This window comes from Aotus nancymaae, unplaced genomic scaffold, assembly GCF_030222135.1.
Source record: "Aotus nancymaae isolate 86718 unplaced genomic scaffold, 86718_ANA_hifiasm-v0.15.2.pri h1tg000064l_0, whole genome shotgun sequence".
Classification (NCBI taxonomy): domain Eukaryota; kingdom Metazoa; phylum Chordata; class Mammalia; order Primates; family Aotidae; genus Aotus; species Aotus nancymaae.
In genome coordinates this window covers 2169661-2187126 of record NW_026988478.1, presented here as the reverse complement: position 1 = coordinate 2187126, position 17466 = coordinate 2169661, and the positions used below count along the sequence as shown (strand labels likewise).

At 41.4% G+C, this 17466-nt stretch overlaps 1 protein-coding gene across 4 annotated transcripts in view; it reads right to left on the bottom strand.

Annotated features, from left to right (window-relative positions):
• The window catches only part of CFAP161 (cilia and flagella associated protein 161), a 79995-nt gene extending 70923 nt beyond the window's left edge, over positions 1 to 9072 (bottom strand). For all 4 annotated transcript variants that reach the window (XM_021674374.2, XM_021674375.2, XM_064366138.1 and 1 more), the window contains exons 1-4: positions 8945 to 9072; positions 7576 to 7665; positions 6822 to 7054; positions 5202 to 5286 (exon numbers count right to left, since the gene is read on the bottom strand). In XM_021674374.2, coding sequence (XP_021530049.2) covers positions 5202 to 5286; positions 6822 to 7054; positions 7576 to 7665; positions 8945 to 9013 — 477 coding nt within the window. In that variant the 5' untranslated portion in view covers positions 9014 to 9072. The remainder of the gene's footprint in view (positions 1 to 5201; positions 5287 to 6821; positions 7055 to 7575; positions 7666 to 8944) is intronic.
• Positions 9073 to 17466: the final 8394 nt, after the last annotated feature.

Sequence of the window (17466 nt, the reverse complement as noted above, 5' to 3'; positions counted from 1 at the left end):
ATTCTCACACACATACACACAATGATCACACACACACGATCACACACAATCACACACATACACAATCACACAAAAACACAATCACACACACAATCACACAAATTCACAATCACACTCACACATAGAATCACACACAATCACACTCTCACAATCACACACACACCCAATCACACACACAAACACAATCATACACATACACACAATCACACACATACACAATCACACACCCAATCACACAAATTCACAATCACACTCACACATACAATCACACACAATCACACACAATCACACTCTCACAATCACACACATACACACCCAATCACACACTTACACAAATACACAATCATACACATACACACAATCACACACATACACACACACACATCTCCAACTACTTTTCCTTTCTCTGAATACCAAACTCAACCTTCCTCTCTCCTTCCTACTTCCTGTCCCCTGTTCCCTTTCAGGGTATAGGAACTGGATCAATGGGTTTTTTGTCTTGTTTTGTTTTTGTTTTGAGACAGGGTCTCATTTTGTTGCCCGGGCTGGAGCACAGTGGCAATCACGGTTAATTGCAGCCTCCAACTCCTAGGCTCAAGCGATCCTCCTGCCTCCCAAGTAGCTGGGACTGCAGGTGCACACCGCCATGCCCAGCTACTGTTTTTTATTTTTTGTAGAGCTAGGATCCCATTGTTTCCCAAGCTGGTCTTGAACTCCTGGGCTCAAGCAGTCCTCCCACCTTGGCCTCCCAAAGTGCTGGGTTTACAGGTGTGAATGACCATGCCCAGCCATGGACTAATATTTTATGTATTATAAATGATGTTGCATTAAACTCATCGCATGAAATGAATTATTCTTCAAGTCAATATCCTCACAGCTGATATTCATTTGTGAGCCTCCAAGGTGACCCACACCCCCTCTGGAACTGATGTCCATGCTAGAAAATTATCTTGGCTATCTGGCTGCCTGTCACCTTGCCAAGAGACTACCCCCATCCTCCTGAAAAGTCCACAGTGTGAGTTCCTTGTTAGTTTAGTTCTTCGCTGGTTCAGCTCCACGCTGAGTGTGGAGGTAGTTTCTGCATATTTTGACAGGTTTCCAACAAGCACCTTTCCCATGCAAGGCTGTGCTGCGAGCACTAGGGGGAAGGCAGAGACGTTAGTGTCCTCAAGAGGTTCTCCACCCAGCAGAAGAGGTGGCGGAACACAGAAACCGGAAGCACCTACGTACAGTTGTCTCGTGAGGGAGGTCCAGCACACTCACAATGAGCTGGCGGAGGCAGAGGTAGGAGCACAGTGCTTTCCTGGGGGATCAAAAGAGGCTCTGAGGAGGAGGCTGCAAAGCCAGAGGGGGTGAGCACAGAGAGGGCGAGGGTATATTACAGAGGGCCTCAAATGCCACAGCAAAGACCCAGAACTTCATTCAAAGGGCAATGGGGAGCCGCTGCTGACTCCAGTGAGGATGAGAAGTGACCAGACCTGTGTTTGTAAAAGATCAACCTGAAAAATAAATAAATAAAAATAAAAATAAAATCAACCTGGCAGCACCCCATAAGTCAGGATAGACTAACAGGGAAAAACAGGGGGGCCTAGGCTGCTGAGGGGCTGCACTGGGCGTGAGAGACAGGCTAAAGAGGGAGAACAGGGCCTAGGAACAGAAGGGACCTGGTAATCAGCTGGACATGAGTGGGAAAGGATGGGCCCAAGCCAGATTCACCACTGCTTCTGGATGATGGTGCCTTTCAGCGCAACATGAAAACCGGAACTTAAAAAGGCGAATAAGGCCAGGTGCAGTGGCTCAAGCCTGTAATCCCAGCACTTTGGGAGGCCGAGGCAGGAGGATCACTTGAGGTCAGGAGTTCAAGACCAGTCTAGACAATATGGTGAAACCCTGTCTCTACTAAAAATACAAAAATTAGCCAGGTGTGGTGGCGGGTGACTGCAATCCCAGCTATGCGGGAGCCTGAGGCATGAGAATTGCTTGAACCTGGGAGGCAGAGGCAGAGGCTACAAAGGGTCAAGATCGCATAACTGCACTCCAGTCTGGGCAACAGAGCGAGTCTCTGACTCTTCAGAAAAAAAAAAAAGAGGTAAATGATATCTGTCTCAAACCACAAACTGCTTTGTTCACCTAAAGTAAAACAATAATAAAATCAGGAACTAACCCAGTGGGCCACTACTTCAAAGCTTCCATGAATGCCCCAGAAGTGCTTGCTAATTCAAAGACAAGAAACCAAAATTAGAGGTCTAAGAATGGGAGAAGAGAGAAAATGTCATCATTTGAAGATTAAATCACTGTCTGTCTAGAAAACACAAGAGAATCAACTGAAAAAACTATAGAATTACCAAGAGTAAGTGGTTTCATCAAAGGTGAATATAAAAATCAATAGCCTTCTTATATTTTATAAGAGAAATTATTCTTCATACTAACAAATGCTCTATCTTTATTCTATCAAAAAGACCTCTCTACAATAGCATCTGAAAATACAAAATACCAAGGAAAAACCCTTAACAAAATTGTTGTCAAATACGTGTAAAGCAAACCACAAAATCTTACTGCGTGATATAAAATTTTGCTGAGAGAATAAATAGAGAGACACCTCAGAAGAATAAATATGGTAAAGCTACTAAATATGTGAATTTAGTTAATGTTACAATGCCAATCAAAGTATAACAACAAGTAATCTTTTCCCCACAGGGGCAGAGGTACTCGAAAAAAATGGCCATTATATTTAACTGAGAAATTAATTCCTAACGTAATTACGACAAAGAAGTGTAATGAGAGGTAACAAGCCCTATGAGCTCTCAAGTCAAAGAGCTAAGAATACTATCATAAATCTCTAATAATTAAGACACTATAGTCCTAGAATAAAAATAGGTAACTGGGCTGGGTGCAGTGGCTCATGCCTGTAATCCCAGCACTTTGGGAGTCCGAGGTAGGTGGATCACGAGGTCAAGAGATCGAGACCATCCTGGTCAACATGGTGAAATCCCGTCTCTACTAAAAATACAAAAAATTAGTTGGGTGTGGTGGCGCGTGCCTGTAATCCCAGCTACTCAGGAGGCTTTTCTTTTTATCAGATCTCTGAAGCAGTCTTTAAAACTTAAAAGCAATGGAAGGAATTACAAAGAAAAACACTGATACATTTTACTCAAGAATATAATATTAGGGCAAACACAACTTGAAAGCCAAGCAGCAAATGGAAATATTAGCAACACATATGACAAAATTTAGTCATCAGTGGTATATAAACCCAAATCAATACAAAGAAAAAAACAAGATGATTTGCAGGAAAGAGGAGAGGGAGGGAGAAATGAAAAAAAAAAAAAAAAGCAAGAGAGATAAGAGAAAGAGAACAAACTTAAAATACAGGAGAAATTATAAGTACTACAACATTTACATATCACTTTTTTCTTTCCATTTTGTTTGCTTGTCAAAGTAGCAAAGTTTTAAATTATGATATTTAATACAATCAAAGAAGCAGTAGATAATCATTCTTATTTATTGTTGCTGAGAGTGCAAATTGGTACAGCCCATTACAAAAAGAACTCTTTATACGTATCAATACTTTTAAATGTGTTCATATTCTTTGACTCAGGAATTCTATGCCCAAAAATCTATCCTAAAGGTAGAATCCCCAATTTGGAGTTTGAGAGGGGAAGCTTCAGGCATTTATACACAAATGCACGCTGGAAATTTACATATAAGAGGGACATCTTGGGCCAAACCCACTGCCCAGAAGTAGAAGAAAGGCTGTGTAACTTACGATACCGACACACAATTATATCCTAGGCTCTCATGAAATGTTATTGCCATTTTAAAAAGCTTTAAAAATGCTATTTTAGAAAGAATAATCTATCTGTATATTCATCTAAGCTTTTAAAAAATACATAGGAATATAAAAATAAGCCAAAATGTTAAGGATGCTATCTCTGGTTAAGAAATGGTAATCAACTCTCTTCTTTTAATGTCGATATTTATCAGGCTGCAACTTACCATCTGTGGGGTGTCAAAGTTTAATTGGTAGCACTGTTTCTTCTTCTTCTTCTTCTTCTTTTTTTTTTTTTTTTTTTTTTTGACACAGGGTCTCTTTCTGTCAGGCTGGAGTGCAGTGGTGTAAACCCTAGTTTCTACCTTCCAGTTTAAGCAATCCTTCCACCTCAGCCTCACAAGTATCTGGGACTACAAGCACACACCTCCATACTTGGCTGATATTTTTAAAAATTTTGCTGAGATGGGGTCTCACTGTATTGCCCAGGCTGATCTACATCTCCTGGCCTCAAGTGATCCTCTTGCCTTGGCCTCCCAAAGTGCTGAGACTACAGGTATGAGCCACGGCATCCAGCAGGCAGCACTGTGTTTTCTTCGTGGTACCAATAATAATAATACTGACGTTACACCATATAGCAAAGGAATCCTCAATAAAAAATGTGATATAGTCCTAGCTCTACTACTTACTGAATGACTTGAGTCAGAAATCACTTAACCTCAGTTTCTCCATCAGTAAAATAAAGGTAAAATAGTCCCTACCTCAAAGGCACGTGTGGAGGATTAGGAGAGTTAAAATACGTGAAGAATGTGCGACACTGCCTGGCATGTAGTAAGGTAGATTCATACCATCTTACAGATGAGAAACAGGCTCAAAAAACATTAAATAACTTACCCAAATTCCCATCCCGTAGGTACACACCTGAAATTTAAACCCAAATCTATCTGGTTCTATTATCCTTCCTAATCCCCAAGGCTCCCTGACTTATGCAAATTTAAGCATCTTATATTGTCCTTACTCCCATATTGGGCAAAAATCCGACCATCAGAAGTTTAAATTAAAAAGTTGTCAGGTAATATGCCTTGCTGGCATGGGTGACATCTGACAGGTGTCAGATGGTTATTAATGAATTCAATCATTTAACTGACAGGTGGAAGTGGTATAAACTTGCTTTTTGCCAGCTACACTGTGAAATGGTTTTCCTCCCTTCTCTTTAGCTTTTAGGGTGTATTTTTCGTAATTTGGGAAGTTAAAAGGAAAGACTGGCTTGGCCCAAATCTGCCTGTGAAAAGCTGCAAGCTGAAACCACAGTGAAGTCAGAGATGGAACCCATGTATCTGGAGTTCTCTGTCCATGTCGTTAGATAGTTATGATCCCATTTTGGGCAAGAGAAATGACTGACCCAAAGGCGATATGCAAAGTGATAACTTACCATTTTGTTTTCAAATCCTCCTGTTATCCCCAGGCTAAAGTCCTGCCCATATCTGAGGACTTGACCAGTGGCGTCTCTGTGTACGCTGTCAGTGGACAATAAATATAATGAAAATGTGAACTCTTGGTATTAGAATCATTCTATGACTCTATTTTTTATGCATACAGTTTTGTTTATAATCAGTTTTTTTGATAATTTGTATTCACATACTGTAACTGAATAAAATAATTAAATAAAAGGTATTTTCTTTTGGTCTTAAAATCCAGTTAGTACCCTACTCCCTGCCCTGTACCATAGCTAGCACACAAAGCATCCCCACTTTGTGAGTCTCTGGTTAAACTAAGCACGTCATGCTAATGTACACTGAGGAATTCTGGTCAAGTGCATTGGCATCTTCAGAGAGAACCAAGGTAACACATTCGTAGACATTTAATACAGTTCCCTCTTAATCCTTCAGGAAACAGACGTTGTGATCAATTTTTAGTTGTCTTAACATATATATTCAAAACAAATCTAAATTAGAACTTAAAGAACTGTCTAAATACCCTTTTCCCCAGGCTGGAGTTCAGTGGTGCAATCTCAGCTCACTGCAACCTCCACCTCCCAGGTTCAAGTAATTCTCATGCTTCAGTGACACGAACAGCTGGGATTACAGGCACCTGCCACCATGCCTGGCTCATTTTTTGTATTTTTAATAGAGACAGGGTTTCGACATGTTGGCTAGGCTGGTCTCAAACTCCGCCCACCTTGGCTTCCCAAAGTGTTGGGATTACAAGTGTGGGCCACTGCACCTGGCCCGGGTCTATATATTCTTGCAATGCTTACATTGCTGTTCTACGAATTACTAAGTTTTTTCGTTTTGTTTCCACACACCTGTAATCCCAGGATTACAGGAGGCTGAGGCAGGAGAATCTCTTTTTTTAATTATTATTATACTTTAAGTTCTGGGGTACATGTGCAGATCGTGCAGGATTGTTACATAGGTATACACATGCCTTGGTGATTTGTGCATCCAACCCCCCTGCCCCCGCCATCTACATGAGGTATTTCTCCTAATGTTATCCCTCCCCAATCGCCCCACCCCCTGCTATCCCTTCCCCAGCCCCCCCACCCCCCGACAGGCCCTGGTGTGTGATCATGTATCTCCTTCTTCTCTAAGGATTTAATTGTTCATCTTTAAAATCTCTTCAAGCACATTTTTAATGAAAGTTAATTTTAAAAGAGGAAATCCCATCTAGTGCTACCTTGTATTAAACTACATATTTTTGTTGTAAAAAATAACATAGCCATATTAAGAATGATGAAAACACTCAAATGGGCTCAAAGAGTTCAAAAATGTTATAGGGAAAACCCACTTTGCTTCCAGGCAGAATATGGATTTAATTCCATGGATCTAATACTTATGATTTAAGCATTTTGAATTGAACACAATTATCCTGCTGTCTAAGGTAAAAAGGGATTGTAAAGTTCCCTTGACAATAATTCTCGAGGTAATCAAAGCAAGATGAAAATCACAGGAAATCTTCACAAAACCTTTCCCTCCAGTCAGCGGCTTCAATTCCCAGGTATCTTTAAGCTACAAGTGAAACATATTTATGATGAAAATTAAAGTCTCTTTACCTCGAAATGATAAAAGTGTTTCTACCGATCGGGGTCTTGGCTTGAACGGCGCTCAGGCCACAGGGCACCTCGAATTCATCTCTCAGATGGCACTGAATTTCATCTGGAGTCATACACAGGCTCAGGTCCCCACCCAGAAACATATCAGCTTCTACATCAGGATCATCAGGATTCACAAGCATCACTTTGTCACCGTAATGAATATAACCATCTTCAGTTATGGAAAGCTGCATCTACAATTTTAATAGTAGTTTATTACATAAACCATGCAATTCCTCAACAGTCACTGCTGAGGCAGTTTTATTCCTTCTCAGACTAGTATCCATTTCATTCAGGATTTCATTTGGATCCCCTGGAACACTTAGTTCCTTCTTCCTTTCCCTTCCCCTTTGCCAAGGCAAAGCTCCCAATAATCCCGAATGAAGTCAAATGAAGCTGGTGAAAATCACAAGGATTTACTCATTATTCTAGAAGTTCAACATTCATTGAAAAATCTGTCAATTGCCAACTAAGGGGCATTCTACTTATTTATATATTAACTAATTTATTTCTTTTATTTGCAAAACGCAGGTAAACATGATTTAGGGCAGACTTATGTTTCTAAAATCTTAGAAGAATTCAAAACACTGCAAATTTTATTTTTAAAACTGTTATTTTCCAAATGGTAACTCAGTTATGAATTTTATTCTTGCTTAACATATACTCACACCAGGTTCAACAGAATTTTGAAAACAATGTTTGAATTTAAAGATACCGGTCTCAAAAGATTCTTTTTTAGTCTTCTACGTCTCTGTATGAGGAGTTTCCCCTTGTCTCTCTTCTCTAAGAAGTCTTTCATGAGCTCCTAGTTAAAGAGAAAATCAACAACAGTAGCCCTAAATAATACAGATGTTCGTATTAATAACTTTTAGGTCAGAAGCTCTTCCAAGTTGAAAAAGCAAAATTTGAGGACAAAAAAAGTAATGGTGAGCATAATGGGAATGATGGAACATATTTAGCATTACTTTAATGTTTTTACTACATTATCGAATGTTTAGAAAAATGAGAAAGGCAAAACAAAGAAAAAGAATCATCACCAGGAATTACTCCAGCCCGATTCCATCCTGAGTGACATTTGGAGGCCGTGTCTCCCCTGCTGAGGAGATGACCAGTACTAAAGTCCACCCCTCCACAACCTGACCCATACACGAATGGCTCAGAACCTTGTTAACACTACAAGGCAGTGAGTGCAACGTCAATAAAAGCAATGCTCAGGGTCATTTAAGAGGGCAAGCGACAGGGTTGCAGTGCGGAGGGATATGATATCCACCTGGGGCCTGTGTCCTCACCTGGCCCGCAGCCTGAGGCTGTAAGACTCTAAAAAACAGCGGGGACCAGGCGCAGTGACTCAGGCCTGTAATCCCAGCACTTTAGGAGGCCGAGGCGGCGGATCACCTGAGGTCGAGAGTTTGAGACCAACCTGACCAACATGGAGAAACCTCGTCTCTACTTAAAATACAAAAATTAGCCGGGTATGGTGGCGCGTATCTGTAATCCCAGCTACTCAGGAGGCTGAGGCAGGAGAATCGCTGGAACCGAGAGGCAGAGGTTGCTGCGATGAGCCAAGGTGGCGCCATTGCACTCCAGCCTGGGCCGAGATGGCGCCATTGCACTCCAGCCTGGGCAACAAGGGCGAGACTCCGTCTCAAAACCAAAACCAAAACCGGGGGGTACTTGGTGAGGCTCTAGACTAAGCGGGATACACAGGCCAGGGGCCTGAGAGTCAAGGCGCCCGACTCTAGGAGGCCAAGGAGCCCGCAGAAAGAGAAGTCAGGGTGCTCGGCGTGGAGGCCAGTGAGCCCCGGGCTTGCAGTGGGGCGGGTGAGATTCCGCAGGGGTTCAGAGAACGGGGGGTTTCGGAGGCATTCACCGCGCGCTGAGAAGGGGGGTTTCGGAGGGATTCACTGCGCGCTGAGAAGGGGGGTTTCGGAGGGATTCACCGCGCGCTGAGAAGGGGGGTTTCGGAGGTGTTCACTGCGCGCTGGCTGAGAGGAGGCTGGAGGCGCGCACAGCAGGGGACTGAACCTGGGGCCGGGTCTGGAGCTCCTGGGCCGCAGGTCCGCGCCTGGCCGCACCCTCCGTACCTCCTCCAGGTAGGCGTCCTCGTTCCAGTTGCCCATCCGGACTCCGGGACCGTACCTGTTCTGCGCCATCGCGCCCCGCGGTTCAGCCAGCGCGCCTCCCTCGGTCCCGAGCGTTAGCGTGCCCCGTCGTCATGACGACCCGGCCCCGGACGACTGGTCAAGGTCCGGGACCTGCCGGCCAATAAGTGACAGCGCGCGGCCTCGCCCGGGGCGGGACAGGGGGCGTCAGGGTCCGCGGCTGCCTGCGGCCCTCCAGCCAGCCCCACCGTTCCTTACCTGCAGAGCAGGCGGGAGGGAAAGCCCTGGCTGGCAAAGGGCTTCCACAGGGAAATGTAAAACTTTTTTTTTTTTCCTTTTTTTATTCTACTCTTAGCAAAGATCTCATTTATTAAAACTTTTTGTTGTTGTTGAGACGGAATCTGGCTGCTCTGTCGCCCAGGCTGGAGGGCAGTGGCGAGATCTCGGCTCACTGCAACCTCCGCCTCCCAGGTTCAAGCAATTCTCGTGGCTCAGCCTCCCAGGTAGCTGGGATTACAGGCACGCGCCACCACGCCCGGCTAATTTTGGTATTTTTAGTAGAGACGGGGTTTCACCATTTTGGCCAGGCTGGTCTCGAACTCCTGACCTCGTGATCCACCCACCTGGGATTGCAGGCGTGAGCCACCACGCCCGGCCTCTTTTTATTTGAATCTAACCAAAAAGTGCCATCGAATACCCCTTGTTTGCCGAGGCAGCAAAGAAGAGCTTTTAAATGGAAGCACAGCTTGTTTGCAGCCTAGTTTTTGCAATCATCATGATCACCGGCAGCAGCAGCAGTAATTTCGCCCTAATCATAAAACAATGCCTGCTTAATGTAGACATTTGGAAACCAAAATCGCACAGAAAGAAGGGAAAATTAAAAATTTCAGGGCTTCAAAAGTAGGAAATACACCATGTTAGTATATTTCTGTTTATAGGTTTCTGAGGTTGTCCACATTTTTGTGGACTTAACAGCATTTTCCCTCCCTCGGTCCCTTCCTCCCTCCCTCTCTCAGTCTCAAAGTGAAAGGACAAGCCTGTGATTTGCAGGAACTCTTAATAAAAGCATACTCTGCTGCAGCCAGCATTTTTTAAATAAAATATTATTTTATAGAGAGGAGGGATACCAGTTACTGTAAGACTACCAGGGGCTTGATGCTGATCCAATGCCTTCTGTAATTTACCTGTATTTAGTATCTAGTAAGACAGGACTGAAATGGGAGACAGGAGTCTTCGCTCCCTTCAGCAAAGCCAGTCTAAAAGAAAAGATAGTTCATGAAAATTAATTACTTCAGGAAGACTGTGAAGAGTGCAATTAAAGATGTGCTGATGGGCTGGTGTGGTGGCTCAAGCCTATAATCCAGCACTTTGGGAAGTGAAGGCAGGAGGATCACTTGAGCCCAGGAGTTCTAGACCAGCCTGGGCAACATAGTGAGACCCCATCTCCATTTAAAATATATGTATATATTAAAACATACATATATGCTGATGAAGGGTGATGGAGTTGAAGGATCCTTTCTGTCTTGAGGAACTGTGAGAATGAGAACTGGATGGCCTTGAGTGGTGGGAGAGGGGCTGCTTTGGAGCTGAACTGGGAAGGATTTAAACTGGCAGGCTGAAGTGTGGAATCAAAATAGGAGCATTCCCACATACTGGTGAATCCACCAGCTCTGTCAATACGTCACCACATTTGAGGATATTTCTGAAGGATACATAAGACAAAGCAGTTAGATGAGATAGTATACTGCTAACTGCATTTGATAAATTCAGAAACAGATGCAAAGAAGCTAGCAGTCTAAATTCAAACTGCTAAAAGTTGCTCAAAGAAAGGACTCAACCCAGACTTTCTGACTCCAAAGTTATGTTTGTTTTTCCTTCTAAGTATTGTCATATTCCCCATAAAATCAAGAATAAAACAAGGAAGCTCTAGTTTCTACTTTTTTTTTTTTTTTGAGACAGAGTCTTGCTCTGTCACCCAGGCTGGAATGCGGTGGTGTGATCTCGGCTCACTGCAACCTCCGCCTCCCAGGTTCAAGCAATTCTCCTGTCTCAGCCTCCTGAGTAGCTGGGATTACAGGTGCATACCACCACCTCCGGCTAATTTTTGTATTTTTAATCAAGACCAGGTTTCACCATGTTGGCCAGGATGGTCTCAATCTCCTGACCTCAAGATCCACCTGCCTTGGCCTCCCAAAGTGCTGGGGTTACAGGCATGAGCCACCACACCCAGCCAAGAAATACATTTTTAAGTCCATAGCTGCCAAAGAGTGATTTCTCTGACGAATCCAGGTGAAGTGAATTGAAAACTTTCTGGAAAGGATTTGCCATTCTAGATGCCATTAAGAACATTTGTGATTCATGGGAGGAGGTCAAAATATCAATATTAATGAGAGTTTGGAAGAAATTGATTTCAACCCTCATGGATAACTTTGAGGGGTTTCATATTTTAATGGAGGAAGTAATTGCAGATGTCATAATAAAAAAAATTAGCCAGGCATGGTGGTGCATGCCTGTAATCCCAGCTACTTGGGAGGCTGAGGTAGGAGAATTGCTTGAACCCGGGAGGTGGAGGTTGCGGTGAGCCGAGATCACGCCATTGCACTCCAGCTTGGGCAACAAGAGTGAAACTCCGTCTAAAAAAAAAAAAAGGAGCCTGAAGATGTGACATAGAGTTGCTGCAGTCTTGAGGAGGCGTTGCTGCTTATGGATGAACAAATAAAGTGGTTTCTTGAAGTGGAATCTACTCCTGGTGAAGATACTATGAATATTGTTGAAATGACAACAAAAGATTTAGACTATTACATAAACTAATTTGATAAGGCAGCAGCAGGGTTTGAAAGGATTGACTCCAACTTTGGAAAAAGTTCTGCTGTGGGTGAAATGCTATCAAATATCATCACATGCTACAGAGAAATTTTTCATGCATGAAAATTGTCAGAATTAAAACAGTCACTAATGCTAAGAAAATTCTGATAAATAGAGCTGGGAAAGGCCATAAAGAGAGGGTTCTCACATTTTTATGCCTTAAAACAAAAATATTCTACAAAATCCATAGCCTTACATGAAGGTCATTACCACCTTCTACAAAAGATACTTGTACAAGGCCATCTCCCCAACAATTGCCTATCCAACTTTGGATTGATGTCACCTCGTTATTGATCTTTGTACCCAAGGAAAATTACTTAAAATAACTATGTAGCCCTAATTTTTTCCTTTAAAAACCTTTATATTTCTCTACCTCTCTGAATATACACATAGTTTACTATGGAGGGCATAGTCCCATTGCAATGCTGTATCCCCAAATAAGTATCCTTTCTTTCAGAGAGCCTCTCTCTATTTGTTATTTAGCGTGACATATATGGTGTCAAAAGTGGGATCTGAAAAAGATCACTACTGAGAAAAATCAGTGATTCTTGGAACCAGTGTGTGAGACTCACTTCAGCCCTTTGAGCTCTCTGCTTTCATGGCTCACCTTATCTGCCCTGGTGAGTTTTCTCTCAGGTTGAGCCTGTCTTCTTTTGGTAGAGGCTTTTTAAATATTATTTGGATCTGGTTCAGATAAGGCCATCTTAATAAAAAACATACATCATTCCTGGAATAAAAAAATACTTTTTATCTTTTCTGGTATGTCCTTTCTGGTATAAAGACAAATGTCTTTCTGGATTGGGTACCCTTGGTCTCCACAGAATTTACATTCTGTCTGTGAGGCGTATCTTCTGGCGAGTTTACATTCTGTCTGTGAGGCGTGTCTTCTGGCGAGTTGACGTTCTGTCTGTGAGGCGTGTCTTCTGGCGAGTTGACGTTCTGCCTGTGAGGCGTGTCTTCTGGTGAGTTTACATTCTGTCTGTGAGGCGTATCTTCTGGTGAATTTACATTTGGTCTAGGTTGCATACCTAGTTTAATATCTGGGGTTTTTTGCTTTTGTTTGACCTTTTCCCTTACTTGCTTCTGAAAAATCTTCTGAGAGTAAAAATAAACATTCTGGATGGTGGGTGCAGGACAGCTAATTAAAGGCCACAGGGCAATTACCATCATCTAAAACACTGATCTAAATTCCTGATGTTCCCTGACATGATTTTTGGATTTTCTTTGCTCTTGAGAGATTAATGAGAAACAGAATGGGATTCACAAACATTAAGGCATGCCAGGTTTTCTGGGACTCCAGCCAGCTACATATTATGGCCTGTTCTTGTGTACATTTTCAAACTGATAGGCAAATTATATCAAGGAAAATTCAGAGTTCAAATGGTCTTTATTCAAAAAAAACTGCAACTATAGAGTTAAAATGGACAGTCTTACAAGTTCTCTATCTCTCTATTTTTTTTCTACCTACTTTGAATTTGCTGACTTTTCTACTGGTGTTAAGGTAAAACTCACCACTTATGGCATTCAAGCTAAGATCTTTGAAAGTCTTCAAGAACTTTCAAAATAATGGTTTCGCAAATTTTAATAGCTCCATGGTAACCAACAATCCTGATACCTTTTAAAAATATAAAATAGATTTGCCTAACAATTGTGTACAATGACAAAATAATTAACTGAGAAGTTAACAATCTAAAATAAAAAGAAATAAATATTTCTAAAAATTAGGCTCTCAGATCAAACAGGTCAAAATCTTGAGCTCAGAGCAATAATGTAAGCTATCTCTATCCAGCATAAAAATTTTATTTTTTGACAACACTGAGGCCAAAAGGAAAAATTCAAATTCTAAGAGACTGTGATGCCACATGCTGCATTTAACCCAATTTTATTCATGCTTGCCTTGGGATGCGGAATAGATTATTCAGTAAAAGCATACAGTAAAAACAAAAGTTTGATCATGTACAACTTTTAAGCTACAATAATGATGTACCTTAATTACTTCCATGCACAGAAGTCTAACATTTGTATTTTTTTTTAAAAAAACAAGACTTCTAGGAGCATTTTATAATAAAGTAATTCCTAATTAATTTTTCTTTGTAGATAGATCAAGTACCTTCAAACTACAAATTCCTATACACAGCGAGCACGTTACTTAAAATGAACACTTCAGCAAATTAAGTATGTGGACAGCCTTGGGATAAGCCAACATTATATATTTGGCTACGTAGTCAACCAGCCATAGTGCCAAATGGAAAAAGTGTATTCACACATAAATTTTAAAAACTAAGTTAATTTTTATAATTAAATACAGAAAATATACTGATCTGCTAAAATAAATAAGATGTGATATATTAACCCTTCACTATGAAGAATGCATACTAGAACAATTATAAACAGCAAATGAGTCTTATTCAGAATTGTTTACTACAATAAATGCTGGCTAAATAGAATTGCGTATGTGAAGCACTATGTGTGGTGTATGTTTTGCCACAGACTTTTGTTACCTTGAGGTAGATAACACATGTGTACCAAATTTGCCATTCATTTTCAGTTGCTGCTGGTATCGTGTGTTTTAAGAAATATGTACAGCACGAAAAACTTGAAAATACTCATGAATGAAAAATGTCAGAAAAAAATGGATATTTCCATTCAATTTTATACAGTCTCACTGTGTAAATTTCAAGGCAAGGATTGTTTCCTGTAAAACAGATCACTGTTCTATGAGAGAACGTTCTTCACTTATCTTCATGAACTTCTTTTTTCTCCTCCTGCATTGCATTATTTTCTCTATTCTTTAAATATGAGATTCCCAGGTGATCAGTGTAGATAGAAAAAGTTATTTTTCAAAAAAAAACCCACTGTAATCCATCTGTATTGGATTGTAGCCTTGCACATTGTTTTCAAGTTCTCATGATCTACCTGTAGTCTACACTAGACCCTGAATTGCCCTAATTTTCTCTAATATTTGGCTACAACTCTCCAACTAAATACAAAAGTTGCCCTATTCCTGAAGCCCTATAAGCTGAAACTAGACAAATTTTAAGAAACAAGCCTCATGCTTTGTGTATGAACCACACAAAAAACTCACCAAGCCACCCAATGTCATGACCAGAGATGTTCAAACTATAAACCAGGATTAAAGATTAGCTGATGTTTTCACACCATAAACAGCTTTTCCTAAGATGTTAAAATAAGACTCCAGGCCAGGTGCAGTGGCTCACACTTGTAATCCCAGCACTTTGGGAGGCTGAGGCAGGTGAATCACTTGAGATCAGGAGTTTGAGACCAACCTGGCCAACATGGCAAAACCCCATCTCTACCAAAATTACAAAAAATTAGCCGGATGTGCTGGTGTGTGCCTGTAGTCCTAGTTACTCAAGAGGCTGAGGCAGAAGAATCACTTGAACCCAGGAGGCAGAGGCTACAGTGAGCCAAGATTGTGCCCCTGCACTCCAGCCTGCGCAACGGAGCAAAACCCCATCTCCAAAAATAATTTTAAAAATAAAATAAATTTAAAAAAAAAAGAAATAAGACTCCATAATGTAATAAGACTTACCTCCTTTTATGTTACCTTTTTCACTTGGCATGATAATGGTGTAACTAAAATTTCACAATTAATAGCTGGTAGCCTAACAGAACCTACCCTAGAAAATCCTTTAGTAACCGCTGGTTAAATAAGAAAATGTCTGTGCTATTGCTAATACTACATGCTGTGCCTAGAAACATTCTTCTCCGGAAAAGTTCAGACCCAAGTTTACAATGTAAAAAACAGCTCTCACCTAATTCCCTATAGTCATTTGATTTATTCAATTAGTTGTCTTTAAATCTAGATTCTCGGGGTATCACTTGAGCCCAGGAGCTTGCAATCAACATAATGAAAGCCTGTCTCTGTTAAAATAATAATAATAATAATAATTAGCTAGGCACAGTGATACCTGCTGTAGTCCTAGCTACTTGGGAGGCTGACGTAAGAGGATCAATTGAGCTTGAGAATTTGAGGTTGCAGTGAGAGGTGATGACTCCACTGCACTCCCACTGCAGTGACAGAGTGAGGCCTGTCTCAAAACAAGCAAAAAACAGAAGTCTAGGTGCAAGGTTCTTTGAACTGGCTGCACCATAGGCCATACCCTAAGATGAGCCATGGCGACCCCCGTGACCTGCACATACACCTCTGGATGGCCTCCCAGAAGTAGAAAGTCCAAAGGAACTGAAAAACCACAAAAAGGAGAAGAATGACCAACCCCTGCAGTGCCTAATTAACCTTGAGACGTTCTTCTGTTGTTCCTTATTCCCGCCTCAACTGATAAGGCAATTGGACCTGGACTTTTAACTGAGCTTGTGCAACTAACTGATAGGTCAACCTTGTGACTCCAGACCCTACGACCCCCTCCCAGTTTGCAAAAACCACCCTGAACTGTAACTTCTGTAACTTTCAACTGCCTACCCCAAACCTATAAAACCAACTCCTATACCACTGCCCTCTGCTGACTCTCTTTTCAGACTCAGCCCACCCACACCCGGGTGAATAAACAGCCTTGTTGCTCACACAAAGCCTCTCTGGTAGTGGGGTCTCTTCATTCAGAGCATGCATAACACTAGGTTCTAGCTGAAAACCATTATGCAAACTAGAATTTTGTCATATAATTATTAACTTTACTTTGTATTTTCCCTTTTTAAACTTGTATCTGTTATTTATTAAATGTTTGTGGAAGTACAAAATAATGCTGGCCCAGCACTTTGAGATAATTGCAAACTTGAGCTTAATAACGGACTCCAGTAGACGTGCCTTACAGCCTTCAAGCTTCCTTGTTGCGCAAATATAGCTAAAAGGGTTTTGACACTGACTACCCGTCACCATTCACCCCCCTCCACAGCCCCCAGTGTGACACAAGACCAGCCACAGGAACAGGTACATCCTGGCATTGAGAGACATCAAAACCTAACTGCAGGATGATTGATCAGTGACAATTTTAGAAAAAGATCTTGATCAGAAGTGGGAAATGTGAAAGTTATCAGAATCAAAATGGAGTCACTAATGTTAAAAAAAAAAAAAAAAAAAATCCCTGTGAAGTAGAGCCAGAGAAGGTCATGAAGAAAGGGTTCTCATACTTGTATGCCTGATAACAAAAAAGCCTGCACAAACCACAACTTTGCACAAAAGTCATCACAAACTTATACAAAAAATCCTGCTGCATCTTCCCAACAACTCTGTCCCACCTTGGACTGGGCATCACCCTTGTTATTGACCTTTGTAGCCAAGGATAATTGTTTTAAAATAATTATGCAATCCTCCTCATTTTTTATTTTAAAAGCCTTTGTCTTCCTTTACCTCCCTGAATATGCACTTTTACTATGACATGCAAATTCCCTTGCAATGTTCTATCCCCAAACATACTTCTTTTCTTTTAGAGAGCCTCTCTCTGTCTGTTTAGATTAACATGTGAAAGGAAGAGTCAATCAATGTGGCAAACTTTGTTGTTGTGTTAAGAAATTGCCATAGCCACCCTAATCAACCCCCATCCTCATCAGTCAGCAGCCATCAACAGCAAGGCAAGATCCTCTACCATCATCAAGATTACAACTCACTGAAAGCCCAGAAGACTGTAAGCATTTTTTAGCAGTAAACCATTTTTTAATTAAGA